At 42.3% G+C, this 19231-nt stretch overlaps 2 protein-coding genes across 2 annotated transcripts in view; one reads left to right on the top strand and one right to left on the bottom strand.

Annotated features, from left to right (window-relative positions):
• The window catches only part of Atg16 (Autophagy-related 16), a 409710-nt gene that overhangs the window by 183580 nt on the left and 206899 nt on the right, over positions 1-19231 (bottom strand). The gene's annotated exons all lie outside the window — the stretch shown is intronic.
• Positions 1-19231, top strand: part of neo (ZP and PAN domain-containing protein neyo) — a 174407-nt gene that overhangs the window by 124114 nt on the left and 31062 nt on the right. Inside the window, exon 4 of the mRNA XM_018514935.1 lies at positions 442-643. Coding sequence (XP_018370437.1) covers positions 442-643 — 202 coding nt within the window. The remainder of the gene's footprint in view (positions 1-441; positions 644-19231) is intronic.

The following is a 19231-nucleotide window of genomic DNA, read 5'->3' as shown; positions in this document are numbered from 1 at the left end:
ACCGAGGAAGAACGTGATACTCGTGGCGGCGAGTGATAAACGCGTTGATTTATCAAAATTGTAATCTAACTCAACAACGTCTATAGATTATCGCAATTGCACGTATCACACGTGGGTAACATAACTGTGTACGCAACTTTACAACTTGACCCGTATAAAGCTCCGTTATTGAAATAATATGGAAAACTACACGCGATTTTTAAAACAAGTAAACAATATTACGTTTTGACGAATGTACACGCAAACTTTTAATATAATTACAAAAATATGAACTATATTTTAATTACTAGTCACCAGATTGGATCAAATAAGCTGCATTGGGAAATAATAATTTTTTTTTTTAATTACAATCACGTGCTGAAGGCGTACAAAATATTGTTAACACAGCATTAAGTATCTCAAATCTTTTCGCAATTAATTTGGAATCGTTTCTGTTTTCAGGCGCATTGTCGCAATCTCAGTTCCCCGTGTTTACGATCTATGCCCAGAAGAGTTGTCTGGCAGTGAAGCCCTGCGAACGAGCTTGGTGCATCGATAGAGTGCAGGGACACCGCCTTCAGGGTCACGCACGCAGGACCATGACCGCCTCCTCGAGGCAGCATTGCCTCGAGCTCTGCCTGGGCGAACGAGACTTCCTGTGCCGGTGAGTACCGATGCGGAGTATTTTCCTCTTATGTAGAACTGTCCGACTGCTCGTTTTCCATCGACCTGCTTTTCTATCCGCTTCATCGCGGATACGATGTTCGTGGAGTAGGACGAACTCGCTTCGTAATATTCGTCGCGAATCGGTACGCAGAGGGAACGCCGGCTCGAGTAGCTTTCGAGAAGCGTACGCTCCAATGCATTTTCCAGTTATTGGATTCTTGGACCAGCTAGAGGACGTTACACTACGCTCTTATACACTCACGAGTGTTTCTCAGATAAGAACAGTACGCCGTATTGGGACGTGAAAGAAAACGACGAAGAATAGCAAGCGTTAGAAAGGGTCAATCCAACTCACGTTACAATTGCTCTGTTTATCGCCATGTATTGCAGAAAGGACGTTTTCAAGACGAGCTTTTTCTATTATATAAATGAAAATAAGGCGTCAAATAACCTTGTGAGTTTTATTACATCGAAAATACGAAAGAAAAAGATATTCTACAATATATAATACACTTATTTGGCAAAAAATTAATAAACGCATACGTTTTTTATATGTGATATAATTCGAAAATTAATTAAATTCTACGGAAAGATTATTTTTGAACACATGTTTGTTTTATTGCCAAACAATATAATAATAAATAATAAGTAGAAAAGAATAATCTTGAAAAATTCATATATACTACAAAGGTTTCTTGTTTATTGCCTATTTGAGTTATATGTACGTATATTTGTCACACTGTAGTACGAATACATTGTGAATGCTCGATGAATAGAAATTTTTCAGTATTATCAATCTACACGAGATATAAAGCATAATAAAACGTTTTCATCGTAACAGAAATAACGATACTTGTATTATTGCGTTTGTTCTGATGAACGCACAGCGTATTATACATTATGCTACACCACGGGCGTTGGTTATTAGTTATCGTAATACCATAATGGTAGAATGAAAATTTTATTGTCGAGGAATTTGAATTTTAATTGTCAATACATTCAGGACTCGAAATAATGAGTACAAAACAACTGTATTACGTTAATGGAACAGATAATTTCTTTGTTAATGTCAAATAAAACGACGCGTTACGCATGAATATCTTATAATGTAATAATATTGATTTATCTTGATCACGTCTCGCAATCATATTTTCAAATTTATAAATTATCCTCGCCGTCCTAACGATTCAGAGGAAGCCAACGAGAGAATGCGATATACGACTTTAGCGGCTAACGAACTAGACGATCATCATTTTACGAGTATAGGTGCCGCATCGATGGACGTGTCCTTGTTGGAAATCACTTGCGTTGTCGCATTGATCTTATTTAATATAACACATAACGGCACGTAACCAGATGCAATAATGCGTATCGCGGCGTCCTTATTGCGTGCGCTTATAAATAATACAGTTCCGCATGGACCACGATCGCGGTTCCTATACGTTTATGTAGGTGGTATCTGGAGCGTAATGACCGACGCACTTTCATTACTCCTACAACGAAAGAGAGGAGAACGAGCGTGCAAGGGAAGCTCGCGGGGAAAGGAAAATAAAAGTATGAAATGGCATAGGCATCGAAGTTGGTTTACGACACGATTATATTGCATTTTAAATACCCCCTTTTATACGTGCCGCTATGGCGAGAGCTTTTCTGATCGCAGGGTGTTATATGAATTGTTTCGTTCGGTCGTATACATTATGCATGTGAAAATCGCGCGAAAATGGCGTATCCGTCGCTATGAGACAGGACATGAGAAGGGAGATCGTATATGGTTTTCATACGTGCTAATTATGCGGTATTACGCTCTCCTAGATATCAGGTTTATTCGTACCAAATTTACAAATATTATTCCACACTAAACACGCAAGTTTCTGATTCCCTTTGATACACAAGTTGAGGGTATCGGCACGCGCATGTTGCCCAATGCTGCATTCTCGTCTTTTCCAGTCTGTACTGAGAAGGCGTTTTTATCCGCGCATCGTTATTGCCAATTCTCTTTCTCCGATCGTTATCGCCGATACAAGTAAGCGTCTAGACAAGAATGATTTCTCTCGTGCCGCGATCAACCGTTAGACACTTAAGGATTTTTCTCACGGAAGTAGTGATTATCGATCCGATGGCTTTTCTACAATTCATATGTTGATTTATATGCTAATCCGTATAGTCCATCTATCAATTACAGCGCACTTGATCTGTAATTACATTCACCTTTGAAATGCGATTTTTATCACGTATCACATTCAGCGTGTTTTTCCTCGCTTTAAAGCTCACGCGCGCTCTTTGAATGCGCTAAGCATTTTAAACGTGACACGTGCTCGATGCAATAGCAGGCAGAAAAATGTACCTTTTTTTCCTGGCTCAAGTTAAACTACAAACTATCTATCGATTTTACTACGCTAAAACTACGCCGGTTAAATGTTCTTATATTTTATACTCGTAATATAATTTTATTTCTCAAATATTTTCGTCAATTATAAAAAGAACCTCTATTTTCTATCGCGTCAATTAGCCGCCAAAACATAAATAAATTTGAATAGATTAGTTGTGAGAAACGTCAGAGTATCAGACATTTTTCATTGAGCAAGCATGCGGAAGACGATGGCATGGGTCGGCGCGGCGCGTCTTCCGATTTCGATAGAGCTTGGTGTTGCGCGTTTATGCGGTATCACGCCGACGCGTCAAGGTTCGCGTCCGTGAGGCAAGCATGCCGGGTGAATGTGCACGTGCACACCTTGAAAGCCTCCAAAGCGAAAGGTCTCTGCCAGCTGGTCTCTCGCGAGCGACCCCCAGAGCTGTACCTTGGCTTCGACCCGAGACAGGGTCGAGAGGTCCTCGGCCAGGCGGAACCGTATCAAATGTGGCATAGCTACGCGTTTTCTAGACCCCCGGTGTTTGAAGAAACCGTGGAAAAGAGAGCACCGGTGTGAATATATGCATGAACGACCGAACTGCTGAAGCAAATTTCTTGAACAAACGCGCCCCCTTCGCGTTTTCCAAGGAGGGTGGTGCAGACATAATCCGCTTAATCTCCGAAGAAATGAAACGTGGCGCTAGGAAGAAGGCAGCAACTAAACTAAAAACTTTGCTTATCGTAGCGATTTTCCACGGAGATGATAGACGGAAAATATATAATTGCAATTACGCCGTTTAAACCGATTAATATGCGAGAAGCATATCGAGTAACGTGCGCCACGCGGAATTCGGTCAAATAATTAGCGTTAATTTATTTCGGGACGATTTATTGTGAGCTGTGTACAACGTTAATATTAATTGGCATTGCAAATTGAATAGAGGAATAATAATTATTTGATATACGCTCGCTCGCCACCGAAGGCTGTTTAATCGCGAGCATCCGTATTCATAAACACCGCGGAATAATTCGGTACGAGAACTCACAGCGATATCGACTAAAATCGTATAAATCGACGGGTCGCTATCGAGCCGAGGCGATCGGCAGAAACGTGCGCGCGGCCAGGTCGCGCGGCAAAGAGGAAACAACAATGAAACATTTATCCATGAGATAATGCACGACGAGATAATGCACGGATTCAGAGATCATTGAGCGAATAAAGGCGCATCCTTAGGGTTCGCATAATCTTTCTATCCTAACCCGGCTAACCCTGAAAGGTCAACGGTGTGTAGCGGCAGAAACACTTAGGAAATTACATAAATATATATACTTTGTCGTTCAAGAAAAGTCAAGACGATAAGGAAGCGAGAGGGTGACCCCGCGCGTTTTTCGAAATCAACCCGAAAGAAAACGCGGGAAGGAAGTTAGCTATTTCATTAAATGTAGATAAATCTCCGCTACGCGTCTTCCCCGTTGGCACCGGCCGCAATTGTTCACCGTACCGCTGCTCATGGATAATCAAGAGAACCTGTAGTATTATGTTATTGCGCAACAATACGCGCGTGTGATCGCGAGGGTTAGCTCTAGACGTGATGCTCTGGTTGTCTCGCACGAAGCCAGACCTCGAAGCTACTCGCTCAAGAAGCGCCGATGAAGATTGTATTAACATTCCATGGGAACAGTATTCCCTCGGTACAATCGCCTGATTAGACATTGTCGGCGCTTGGCGGCGGAATTCTTTTGCGAGAACTCCTTGATTTTCAACGAAGGCGCTTCATCACGCGGGAAGATGCTCGCCCGTTGAGATTATTGAAAGTTATTATGTTACAATCTTTTTTTTTAAGACATGCATGCACATCCGACGTTAATATAGATTAATATCCCTTTAATGACTGCGTATCATTAACAAACATCACATACTTTCTTTCTGTGATTTCTTTTATTTTCAAAATTGTCTTTTGTAACGATTATGTTTTTTTTTCTCAATAATTATTTGAAATTTCTATCGTCAATCTGAGTAAAGAATTTAACTGATAATAACTTTTTAACATTCTTTATTCGTCGATAAGTTTTTCGAAAATTAAGTGTTTTAGTTCTTTCATTTATGGAAATTTTCCCGTTAAGTATTTTAAATTTGAAATATCTTCCAACGTAAATATATATTGCTTGTACGATTATTGGACCGGAAGAAATCTCTCAGAGAGAGGTAACCAAAGTATGAAAATGATACAATCGAAGGTCTGTCGCGGAAGTAGATATAATACGTGTATATTTCTTTTGTCCAATGCATTGGTGATTTGTTGCGAGCAAATAGTAAAGACTGAGCGCATCTCGAGTGATGTGCTCCAGATGAGTATTCGAGAGTACCGCGTTTGGAGCGCAGAGAAGAGAATAGGAAGAACGAAGAAAGACGAAACGGGGTGCGAGGAAGGAGGAGACTGAGATCGTTGTGCACGCTTACGACCGTCGGGACTGGTCGGGGCGATCGATCAAACGCGAATCGGTCGTTCGAGAATCGTTTCTGCTGCTACAGGGGGCTCAGACCTAGGCGATGGCTGTTCACGAGAGATAGATTATTACTGCCGGTACGCCGTATCGGCGTTCCTTGTTACCGGGTAATGAGTTTATTGTTTAAGAATCACGCCAGAGTTACATGTGCTGCAATCAATTACAATAATGTAATATAATCGTAGCAAGGTCCCGTGGCGTGCGGTGTATAATGAGGTCTTCTCTCCCTAATGAGAGTATTGGTTCACGAGAGGTGGCCGCATAGTCTAAGCACGTACGGCCATGTACTCGAGTAACGCGCATGTAAGTACAGTAAGATGCACATACGATACACACGTTGATCTCGTATGCACATTCATGTACCTTCGTGCGTACGTGCGTGCGTGCGGACGTACGTGCATGCGTTCGTGCGTGCATGCGTGCATGCATGCATGGGTACGTGCGTGCGTCCGTGTGCGCGTAAGGCGAGATGAAATAAAACTAGGAGAGAACGGAAACATTCGCGCCAACTTTCGCCTTGTGCGGGCGCGAGTTGTAAATCTCGGAGAAAAGTTTAACCGAGGATATCCAGGCGCCTAGATAAAAACTTGCAGAAAGTTTGCGACGAAAAATTCGAATCCTACGTCGACGGTGGCAGCGAAGGCTCCCGGAAATCATTAATCTGGCGTGTCACATCGGACATTGCTTGAACGAAGAATCCCGGAAACGGCAGACACGAAATTCCTTTTATCCCAGGGGTTAGCTCGACGATCCGGGAATTCAGAAAATTTGCATTGCTGATAATTGTAGAAGACTCTTAAGACGCTATGACGCCTCGCCGTGAATCGTGTCAAACTGATCGCACTCGGGTGTTCCTAAGTAGTTGATATTCCCTGATATTATTACGCGAATTCTTTGACACGTCCCATAAAATTCGTAGATTTGCACGTTCGTTCTTTGACATCTCCCTTATTTAATTCTACGAACGAACGACTGCGAAAGCCGAAGCTGATGAGAAGAAGAGCACTTACGCACCATGACTGCGTCGAAGTGGCAAGCGACAAACTTCCTGTAAAAAATTAACGTTTTGAAACGGAAGGACGTTGAGGGCACTACAGCGTGAATGAGGCCGGCTCTGGCTTTTGTCCCACAAAGTCGAGTATCACGAGCGAGATTCGTTGGAAAGGGCGGTTCCAGCAAGGAGAGTATGTACGGAATGCATGATGCAAGCAAAACAGTTAAGATAACCAGAGTATTTTTGGTCCCGAAAAAATGATGCGTTATTACCATGCGTGTTACGTCGATTATGATATAATCAAGAATTAATCAAGGTAGTGATTAATTATGCAAATCATTCAGTATGATATGCGTCTGTTATTAACTTATACTTAAAAACCTGTTTCGCATCATATTAATTAATTAAAATAAATTTTGAGCGACCTTAACTCTCGTATTTGACATAAAAGAAAAGATTAAAAATCAAAAGTGTCATAAATTTTGAATAGTCATTAGCGAAAGACATCAAAATGTTACTTTCTCCGCGTTTCAATCTTTCTTTGAATCTATATATTAAATAATTTTATCATAATATAATTTGTTAGTTACTGGCAAAAATAAAAATTTTATTGTAAAGTAATAGGGCATATTGACTGATTTTATCAATGCTATTACAATAAAATTTTATACTCGAAGTAAAAACAAAGTATTTTTGTTCAAATAAAATTCTGTTCTCGCTTGGTATTTTTCCATTGTATGTTTTATATTTTATTGTGGCCTAAAAAATGGTTATTGAAAAAACAATATCTGACTACAGTTATTCACATACAGATACACAGGCCGTTTTGGAAAGAAAATCATGAAAAAAGTGTTGAGAAATTTTGATATATAGAAAAATCGTACGCCAGATATATAATTTAATAATTTCCACCTGTAATACTCATGCTTTTATATTATTCAAATTGAAATTACATATTATATTTCAAAACCATATAATTCGTTAAATTGAAATAATAATAAGGTACGCCAAATTAGCTTAATTTCACCACTGTAAAACGCAACTGTCTATCGCAATGCGCGCGCGTTGAACATTATTTCTCCTAATACTATAATTTCTCCAAATAGTCTCCTCGGCGCATTAAGCGCTATTACCGTTTTCTCGACAGCAAATACTACTTCTCTACTGCGATTTCACTCTGTTACATTAGAAAACAAGTCCCTCTTCCTGTACGCTTAGTCGTGCACTTAACGTTAGGAACGCTGCCCGATGTAACCAACACCGACACGTCCAATTATAAGTGCGAAATTCATTGTTCGAGGGTCCGTGCAAGCGCACCGTGTAGTTCGTCCTACTCACGCGCTTGAAAGACTGCCAACAGGCGAGACACGCTGCGGTAGCATGTACCGGCGGGCTACTTAGAGCAGCAACAATCTCGAAGTCGAGACACTCCCACGAGAAATCTTCGACGATCGTACGGCGAAAAGAGCATTGGAGGAAAGTAACCACAAAAGAGCAAAGAGGACATTGGCACGTCGAAGAAAATTGGAGAAAGAAAGAGGGAGAGTCACAAAGTAATTTGATAGAACTCCCTTCCGGCAGCAAAAGCAGAACAATGTTTATAGAGCTATACAGATACGAAAACGGCAAGATCCTAAAAAGAAGAAGAAGAAAAAGTATTAAGAGAATAATATTTCATTCTGTCCATTGACACACTAAAGATCGTAAAGCGGAGACAGAAGCTTTTATTAATTATAAAAGAACATATGTGTCGCTGGTAATATTCGTAGGAATGATCTCACCACAGCATGTCCCACGACGCTACTTGTTAGAAGATATACTAGCCATAAATTCACAGAACACACCATTTAATGTCACGTCACGCATTAACAGTCGTAACTTGGTCTTCCTATTGTATTCAGTGCCTCTCCGGTTGTCACATGACTGTACTTCGCGATGAACAGTAAATGGGTCCCTATAGTATCCGCTAACGTGTACTGCAAGTACGTACCGCAATCTGCTTCAACTGCGGATAATCCTGATGATTACGGACTAGAATTTGACGTACCCTTAATTTTCATGTGATGACTTCAGTATTCGCGCGTTTCTTTATAATATCTCGCGCTGCAGTTTTTGCTTGTGTTATCGTGAGTCGTTACATGAATAGCTGCGTGACTAGATGCGGTCGCTGATGAAAAACACAGTCGCAAACTTGATTGCGAATTCGAGGAATGGTATGCTTCTTAAAGAGAAACGTCTGATGGCATCGTTGACGCGTGCAGCAGAAGTCTGTAACGAAGTTCGAAAGAACGTGAATCGAATGAGGAAAGTTCAAAATAGGTTAATCGAGGCGGGAGTAGAGAATGTGCAGAAAGAGTGATAAACGATCAGAACAGTGTTATCGATAAGATGCTGACCTTATAATGTACAATCATACTTCCATTTCCCGCACAATGAACAATTATCATCACCCAGCTGAAATAACTCATGGATATTGTTTTCCGCAGTTACCCTCCGGGATGTGCAGATATATATCTACACTGAGAAAAAAAAAAGTTATTAAAACTTGACTAAATGCATTTAGTTCGTAATGATTATTTAGTTCAAATATTTATATTAATGAAATCTTGTAATTTAAAAGATGTTATTTGTTCGAATTAACAAATATTTGCTTGACAGCCCGTGACTGCTACATTTAGTTGAATCAACTAATATTTTTTTGAAACAGCAACTTTTTTTTCTCAGTGTAAATATAGGAAAATTGTATAAAAAAATATGAAGCCGAGACAGAAAGAGAGAGGAAAGCCTGCATGAAATTCATGTTTACTTGGAGCATCGACAAGTGAAAAAGTCACAACACGTGACACGATAATTGCGACGGGAAGAGGAACCGCGGAAAAAGGCAAATTATTGCCGCATGGTTAAGAAACTGAAGACGCGTAACGAGCTATGCGGTGCGGTTTTCAACGTCCGGAGGTCTCGCGACGAAATAGATAGATAGGTAGGAGCGCGTGTTAGAAAGAAAATGACGGACGTCAGTTGAAGCGATTTGTACGGACCGTAAATAACTAAATAAAATTAATAAAGACGGACAGGTTAGTCAAACAAGATGGATTTTGGCGTTAAGGCGCCGTTGAAAGCGTAAAACGCAAAGAGGCGAGTAAGTTATCCGCGCGTCGCTCGACTGCGAGATGCCAGAGAAAGCAAAGGATAGAGACGAAGCGAAGCATGGAACGGATAAAGCAGCCACCTCCCGCGTGGGTAGTGTACCTCGATGTGAAAAGGTTTTAACGCCGGCGAGCACAAAGCAATCAATCATCCAGCAAAGTTGTTTAATCCCAGCAATAACTTGCGCCACGCCAACACCACGTACGTATCGTGCTATGGGGCCAGCGTAAGCAGCGACTTGTTACCGGCGAGAAGGCCGACCTCACGCAAGAAAATTATAAGTTTAAGAAAGACACGTGGAAAATGTCCATTTAGCCTGCACGCGAGTATGTCCTGCTAGTTCATCATCCGGCCTAGACATATTGCGAATCACACAACAGTATGTCGATCTTCTTTTTTTACACGGTAATGACAGATAAATGCGCAGTCTAATATGAGAAAAATATCTTTATAGAATAATGTCGTCCTATGAATAATCTCATTTACAATTAATTGAATAAACGATTAGAAAAGTATGACATTTGGAAATTATGTATGAGGGGCAATCAAATGAAACGTAGCGGATGAAAAATTCAGATATTAAAATCAATTAACATGTTAATAATCACCGTGGTTGGTAAGGCACTTTTTCCATGGTGAAACCAGACGACTCTGTTCATAAAATTCCTTGTCCTATTAATAAAATTCCTGAGATCGAACTCACTCGCAAAGAGCGTTTATTACATCAGGCTTTCGCTACATTTCATTTGACTGCCCCTAATACATATGTACATACAATATTAGATTAAGATATCAGCCAATTAATATTATTTTTATATTAAATCTACGCTTGTAAATAACACTCGTGGTAAACACATTTGATAAAAAAAAAAACGAGGATAAAATCATTGCAAGAACGTTGCAAGCGTAAAGTGGAATGCGGGTTTAATTCTGGTTGGGTTAGATTATACGAGACGTGTAGGTCGTCATGTTTAATTTTTACTGTCAACTGAGTCGTCGCTTTCTTCCGGTAACGCGTTTTTTATCCCAACAGATGTTAATAGCACCCAAGTGCTCACGTTGGCGAATCATTACTGCAGGTTAGGTTTCCTCGTTTACAGCCGTTCTCCATTACGCCTCGGCGAATTACGTCGGTGGAACGCCTATGAAATCGTTCGAATACCACGTGCCGATAGTGGCTCGACGCTTGGTCGCCCGCGCGCATACATCGCAACGGCACTAACGGCAATCCCGGGGAAAGGGACCTGCCAATATCCCTAATTAAATCCATTCGCGCGAGCATGAAGCGTGGTATGAATCACATACGCGCGATCATTCTACCCACCACAATTTTGATAATACGCGACGCGTATGTCCGCAAACCATCTTCTTGCAGTTAACATCTCCGCATCGCGAAAAAGATCCGATGTTTCTCTTTTCCGTCATACGGCTTCTCTCTTGTTTCCCCGCGATCATTTACCGTTGGATACATCCTCGGTCGTCTTGGGGCCGCTTCGTTACATTCGACGGGCATTATCGCGAAACCGCAAGGGCATTTTTTTTATCCTTCCCACCTCCATGCCAAGTACGCAGCTGCGTTGCGTGGTTCCGCACGGGCACTTGTGTAATTATGCGCGAATCGACGTCGAAGTACTCTCGAGCGCACGTCGTCGAGATTCATGTATGCCAACCGTGGACGTTGCGTGTAAGCGAGCCACTCTCATATCATCGTGCAACATACAGCCAGTGCTGAAACAGACCGGAACGTGTCAGTTCGCTCGGTCAGAGAGTGATGTAGCGAATGAGTACGAGAGAAAGGGAGATATGGGGAAGAGAGGAAGAGAGAAAGCGGAATCTGACGCGTACACGCGGTTGGATAATCGTCTGGATGCTACGATCCGGTATTGCACGGCCTCCGAGGTTAAATTGCGATCAAGGGCTTAACGGTGATTTCCAAGGCCGGGTGGAGATACGTGACTGATTTCTACGATTTATTCGCGTTGGCAGTTTGTCCCCACCGTTCCGCTGCTACGTATTATCGATTCCGTCTAGCGGATTCCGCCTATCTTGTATGTTCTGTCGCCTGAGAACGACGGTAGACTTTGAGGTCAGACCCGGATCTTGCAGTCTCATTCCCATAGAAATCCTGAAATGGCTCGCTGCTATCGTATACTGTCCGCGTTATGAAAATTGAAGCGTGGATTAACTTTACTGTCCGACGGGGAAAAGAGACTTTATAGGGGGATAGGTGATATTGGCGACAGGGAGTATTCGTGCCGATAGTTTTATTACCCGCCGGTACAGTTTGACAAAGGTTCTTTGAGATTTTTTCTATACTTGGAAAATACAAGAAAGAAATATGGAATTATTTTTTATTCGTTTATCATAAAGCATTATTACTGCGTTAATACGCTTTGCGTATGCGCGCACTGTGCAATAATACAATTTTATACTTTGATCCGGAATATCCGAGTTGTTTAAAATAATTTAATTTTAAGAAACTGAATATTTTATAAAATATCACATTAGCTATATAAAGAATATTTAATATTCGGTACAATGGAATAGTTAATACAACTGGAAAATTCTCATTTGTAACATAAATTTATCAGAAAGATATATTAAATATTTTAATATCATATTTACAGAAGAAAAAATGGATGGGAAACATATTCGTTTGTCACAACATACGCAAAATATTTTTGCGTAGCATTATTACCGTACTCTTTACTTTACCGTAATGCAAATACTACAGTGAAATGGTTAATACAACGGGAAAATTCTCATTCGTAATATAAATTTATTAGAATAAATATAATAAATATTTTAATATCGTATTTACAACAGAAAAGATGAATTTGACAAACGTATCCATTTTTCAAAACACACAAAATGAATTCACAAAATAATTTTAGCATTATTACATTAGTATTTCTCACTTTACAGTAATACAAGCAGTACAACGAAATAGTACCTATAATTGGAAAATCTTCATTTGTAACATAAATTTATCAAAATAAATATATTAAATATTTTAATATCGTATTTACAGCAAAAAGAATGGATGGGAAACATATCCGTTTGCCAAAACATAGTGAATTCACAAAATATTTTTACGTAGCATCATCATTACACCATACTTCTCACTTTGCAGCGCTAAAAACGTTGACAAAAACTTTTAATGCAGAATCGGTCAGGTTCTTGTACGTGGAAAATAGAATAACTAGATAGATCGTGTGCTTTGATGCATAGTTCTTGCGAGTTTTACTGCCATTAGAAAGCGAAAGCGTAACTGTCAGAGTCTACTACTACATTCCGTAAGCTGGTGTTTATGAACATACTCAAAGATTATGTACGCGATCCATCATCGTTTGTTAACGGCTATAAATCACGCCCGATATAGTCGGGCCGTCGGTCAAGGTTTAGCAAATAGAGTCCTTTTTCAAGGAAACGTCAATCGCGCGGCGTCAGTATCTTTTATCCGAATACGGTACGTTCGAGGGATTATCGCTGGCATTAACATCGATTCGCAGATTGGCGACCGTCCACCGCAATTTTCTCGTAGGTACCCCGATAGAGCGCCGCGCCATTTGCAGAGGGAATTTATTTCACGGCGGTGTAATGGCGCTGGGAATTCGCCGTCGTGTATTTAAACGCGGCACCTCGCTGCGATGATCTCGTCCTTACCGCGATTGCGGATAGCGTACCTAAGGCCGGGGGAAAACCGCCGCGTGAAATTAACGGCACTGACCGCTCGCATAATCCAACGGACGAATAACGGCGCTAGACCGCGTGGCAATTAGCCCGCGGAAAACACACAGTCGAACAAATATTCTCTCAACGTGGTACCGACCATGGTACCAGCCATGAGTGTGTGACCGCGCGGCGAACATGGAGGAACCGTAATGCAAGACGGGTGAGACGGGTGAGAGAAGAAGGAAGGTCTACACACCCTCGACGACACCGTTACCCGATGATACTTGTCATTGTACACGACCTACCGTACGATGTTGCAACGAAACACGTGGCTGGATTTCACGCATACGCACATATTCCTTGACGCGGCACCGCGGGTCATTATAGACACGTACGTACGTACGTACAAAGCGGTAAACGCAAGGTCGGCGCGATCGGCGATAATAGTAATCCCTGAGTTTACGAGTTGGCGCACGTGAATCCGTCGCGAATCGCCTACGAGAAAGAAGAAAGGATCGAATACGCCATGAATCCTCTCCCCCGCAGGCCTATGTGATATCGTCACATACCAGAGAAGAGTCCACTCGTATCTGTTCACACTCGTTAATCCTGCTGCATGCCCTCGGCATTCGCGCCGTTCCGCGATCAGTCGCCGATATACAGCGGGCTATATAACGTGATGGCTATCGCCAAGTGTCATCGCGATCATTGCCATATATTCGCTACGCGTCACGAGCGGCGTGCAGCGGTTCGCCGACCGAATGAGTACTCGCGGCACTGTCCCACTTTCAGAACGTGTTCGCCGTATATCTCGTTAGACAGCCACCCACGTGGTCCGAAATAACCCGTCTCTAGTGGGACGCCGCTTGATGCTAGGGCCGCGATGCAAAGCAGCCTGAGCAAAGCGAGGACGAGGAGCGACCAGGGAGAGGACAGTACGTGGTGGGCATCGGAGAGAGAGGAGAAGGTCCATCGTGGTAAGCGGCGAGCACATGCCTGTCCGATCCGACATAGTCGCTGAGTACAAGGTGGCATTGGGGATACAGCCGGTCTCTCGATCGCGGTCTCCGATAGCCGCCGCATGACAAGCCCAAGGGGTGTACGTAAACGGCTGAATCTACCTACCGACCTCTCTACTCTGGACGATGCAAGGAGCCTCTTGTGTCCGTTGTGTCTGGCCGCATTCCCTCATACTCTCTCTCTCTCGCGCGCGCGCGCCCGAGCGCGCTTTGTATGAATATATACATAACGCAAATGTATCTCTTCCCCTTGTATCTCTCTCTCTCTCTTTCTAAATGGTGATTTCTCTCTTTTTCTCTCTCACTCATTCACTCACTCTCTCTTACACGCGCGCTCTAGATTGCACTCTCGAATGGATTCGGTCGATAGTCTACATTCCACGCTTGCTTCGATACGAACTACCTATTTGATGATAGAGTACACGGATAATCGAATGACGTTAGCATCAGGAGCTGAACTCCGTGATTCGCACGAGCAGTTTATTACGTAGGAACTGCATTCAGCGAACGATGGAGATGCAGACGACGAGCATGCAAAGTAGTGGATCGCTTCTCGTAGCTTCCTTCGGAGAAAGAAACGATGCGGGTGAAGACAGGGACGAGAATAAAACAGACAGGGACGGTCAACGACAGGAATAGTATACCGATATCGTTTGATCGACTTGCTGCTTGATTAGCGATTCGCCGCAACATAAACATCTTGACCACGAAGGATACTATCGTATACTACGTCGTAAATACCCAAGAAATCGTATTGCTACGCTACCGTTTGTCTGATATTTTCTCCTACGAATACTCGTTCTTTCATTCTGCTGACTAGCACCGACTTGAAATCTTTTTGCCAAGTTCACTATTCGTCGTTCAGTATTCAAAAATACTGTTGAATCACGCCGAACAGGGAGACGTGCACATAGAGAGCAAATATACAGACGTGTTTACAACTATGTATACACGTTGCTCCTACCACAATACATGTGAATATTCCGCTAATTCAACTTTGGTTAAATCGTAGTTAACAGATCAGGGATATTGATTAGCCAATTTTCGGAACTGTTTCAAACTGTACGTTCAGTAATTGGCTCGAATGAATATCGAAGAAATCAAATCATTCTTGTCAGAATACTAGAAAGGATCTGGTTACTACTGGAAGATTTCTATAGTTTACGTTTATGTGTGCGTGCATGTCTTGGTACGTTATTAATAATGAACATTAATATTCTGCGAACTAAGTAGCAGATTCTCACTGCCATCTTGTCGTCTCGCCATCGCGTTATGATGAATATACCATCGCCTTCGCTATGCGTGGCTGGCGAATTAAATAGCCAATATGCATGCCCGTATATATACACCGTATAGATTCATGCGCGTACGGTCATGCGTTGAGAATAAGGAGCGGACTAAGGAGCAGCTTATTCTACGCAGCGGAAGTACCGCATTGATTTTCCGTAAATTAGATGCAAGTCATAACCATACATACATACATACATACATTGGAAATTATAAATACAGATAGCATTAACGACAAGGTATTACTATTAGAAATCAAGCGCCAAGCTCGCCCCTCGTTGCACCATCGCGATCTTATTCACTTGATATGATCATTCAACGCGGCCAGCGTTATAGTATTTTCCTCTCTTTGTTTCTACTGGGTACTACCACAGGATATCTCGGCGATACGTATGAGTAACAAGAATTAATATCCCGCGGTCCGCAAGGGGAGAGCGTTCACTTTTGCCTTGTCCGCTCAACGTCGTCCCACAATAAATACATCTTTCCCTCTTCTTATTCTACTTCCTTTCCTATCCTTCGCGAGCGCACGGTGTATTTCTTCGTGTGCGCGCATTCGATTCTCGCGGGTGTGCTCGCGTGAGCGTGCACATACGTGCTGGGGTAACGACACTAAAGGAAATTTGTAATGAAACGTACAAGACATAATGGCGAATGGCGCAGGAGGCCGGGGGAAGCCACCGAAGCGATTTATCACGAACGCGATGTGATCGGGGCTCGCTTCTAGCGCTCGGACGTTAATAACGCCGGCTGCGAATCACGAGCTCTATCCCGCCGCCACCACCTCCATTCTCCGCCGTGTCTACTCCGATGCATACCTAATAAAGCGGCGACCGCATCTCCCGACGCCGCATCGCCTTTTCCGTACAACCGCATAAAAAGCATACGACAGCGACAACAAAGACGGCGACGACATGCCTCGATGATGGCGGGAGAAAAACGTGCAAGGTCGCGCGACGTACCTATACGTAAACGTACGAGGTACCAGATCGTTGATCTGGAATTCGAAGATGCGAACTCAGATGCAATCGAGAAATTTCGCAGAAAAATGAGGAGAGCGCTTGAATCCTCGCGAGCTTTGAATTTGGATGAGCACTAGCAATTATCGCATCCATGCGAAACGACCGGTCTTCCATTATTCCTTAGGTGGATAACGAGCAACGTGTCGTTACGCACGGTGGTTAAGTTAAATGACATAAGAATTAATACTTTGCTTTTTTTGCAAATTTACATCGTATCTGGTTTTAATTAACAGTACTACAAAACCCAAGGATTGATAAAAAAGAGAGCAATAACAAAATAAAACAAAAGAGTTTATTATAAAAGTTAATTACTTACCTATTTCCAATAGTTGCAAATATACTGTTGCAATTATTGAAAATGGTTCTTAACATATTACTCAATATCAAGCAGTGTTCAAGATTTACTCTCTTTCTCTCCCTCTCTCTCCCCCCCTCTCTCTTTCTTGTGCGCAGAGGCATTTACCCTTCCTGAAGACTATTTCTATGGTCAGCAGAAAACGCGAACGATCGTTTCTACGCGACGCGTCCTAATCGGATATTGTCTGGGAAAGAGCGGCAAGGTGTAGGCTATCGTCTTCTCTCTCAAACCTACTTTCCTTAAAGTCAATTCAGAGGTACGTAATAGAGTGGCCTTTCTTCTCGGATGTACGTTTAGACGGGTCAGGATGCGCGGGCATGGCCACTGAAAAGTTCGTGCTTGGTATTCGTATCAGCGGTCTCTACATTGCAGTACGAGGTTCGTGTACTAGCGACCGAGTTAGTGGTGGTGTCGATGGAGGTCCGGAACTGTACGGACGGATGTATCCTGCCAGCGAACTAGATAGCTACGGTACGGCTGAGCTAGTTGGAAGATGAGAGAAAGAGCACGACTTTAGCAGATAGAAGTAAAGAAAAGAGAAAGAGAGAGCTAATACCGAAGCCGATGCTGGCAGAACGACGGCGGTATGTGTAACAATCCCGTGATTGCCGTACCACTGTCGGATTCAACGTTCACCAGTCTCCTTTAGGATTCTCTCCTCTCCTTTCTTCTTTATACATATAGTCTCATATTGTTGAACCTCGCAGTTCAATCGCATTTCGTGTCAATCTGTGTCGTAGAAGAGAAGAGAGTGAAAGAAAAAAAGGGAAGAGAAAGAGCAAGGATACGAGGAAGGAAGTAGAGGATCCGGAAGTGGACAGAAAGGATCGGAGGCGGTGTGTATCGCACCGCATGCGGTGGAATGGACGTTTGATGTAAAAGTATAAAAACCAGTCAGCATGTTTTGTCGGAAGCGGGAACGCGATTGACGGAACGCGAACGACGGAACGGGGGCAAAGAACCGAAACGGACCGACTCGCCAGCTTGGCGGGAACAGTCCAACCAGCCTATCTAGTTCGAGTCTCGCTCAACGAGTTGGCAAACTGTTCCCAACGCTGTACTCGTTCCGCACTACGTGTAGCTCTGACCCCCACGATATAACTATCCAAAAAAAGAAAGCGAGATAGAGTGGTCAAGAAAGAGCGAGAGAGAAAGAGAAACATGCAGGAGGAGTACTGCATTTCCTGCCCTCTTGTAACTTTTATGATCCGCGTAAAACAGCGATTTTCACTGGTTCCGCTTGCATCGGTTCGACCTTTCTTCTCTGTCTTTTTCCTGATTTTTTGTACTTTCTCTCTATTTTTCTTTTTTCTGATTGTTTTTTTCTACCTTGCACTAGTTGCAACACATATTTTGTTAACTCGTGCTTTTTCACTAACGCAAACTGAGATTCATACAATTGCTTTCTTTTGTCAATTTTTACAGTATCGTCGAGGATGTGTATACGTGTGTGAATGATATTAAATAATTTTAGTAACAAAATTTAAAACATAGAAAAAAAATTTAGATTTGTATCGTGTTAATCCATTTGGATTAATTAATTCTCGTCACGCATAAGCGTTACCGTTAGCTACAAATATGGTCTTGGCACGAAGTAGTATTAAATTAAATCAATTCTAAACTTGATAAACAAGTCATTTAATAGAAACTCACAGTTGCGAGATCTCGGAAGTTTTTGGAATCGTATCAGACGTAAATGTACTCTGAAAACCACCACAGTTCGGGTTATCCTAACTCTGTCCCGATTTCCTGTGGACTTTACGACTTCGCTTGGCTTCGCGTGCCGAGCAAGAAAAATGTCACGGAAACGATCGAGGCGCGTCACGCTCCGCTCGATACGAAGGTAGCCGTGAAATTGGGGATTTAAGCACGGAAAGCGTGATTCGCGTTGTCGCCTCCTTCTTTTCCTCCGCTATACAAGGCTTTAATTGAGTCGGACTTTTTACCGTTTACACAAAAGACTCGCTTATCTTGGTCGAGTTTTCAGCAAAAAAGGACGCGGAAATTAAGGAAGACATTACTATACTCATTAACGGCCCTTAACTCCGCGTCCCTTTGATCACGGTATTTTACCGTTACTGAATATAAAAAATACATTTCTATTAAAATTTTATATAATATATACCAGAGCAAAATAATAATATTCCTCTTCATACAATAGGAAAACTGTTAGAATAATCTCCAATACATTTTTGATGAATAGTCCACTGCATTAGAAGAGGAATA

The sequence above is a fragment of the Trachymyrmex cornetzi genome, unplaced genomic scaffold (assembly GCF_001594075.2).
Source record: "Trachymyrmex cornetzi isolate Tcor2-1 unplaced genomic scaffold, Tcor1.1 scaffold56, whole genome shotgun sequence".
Classification (NCBI taxonomy): domain Eukaryota; kingdom Metazoa; phylum Arthropoda; class Insecta; order Hymenoptera; family Formicidae; genus Trachymyrmex; species Trachymyrmex cornetzi.
Note: the sequence above shows the minus strand (reverse complement) of the source record. Positions and strands in the feature narration are given on the sequence as shown.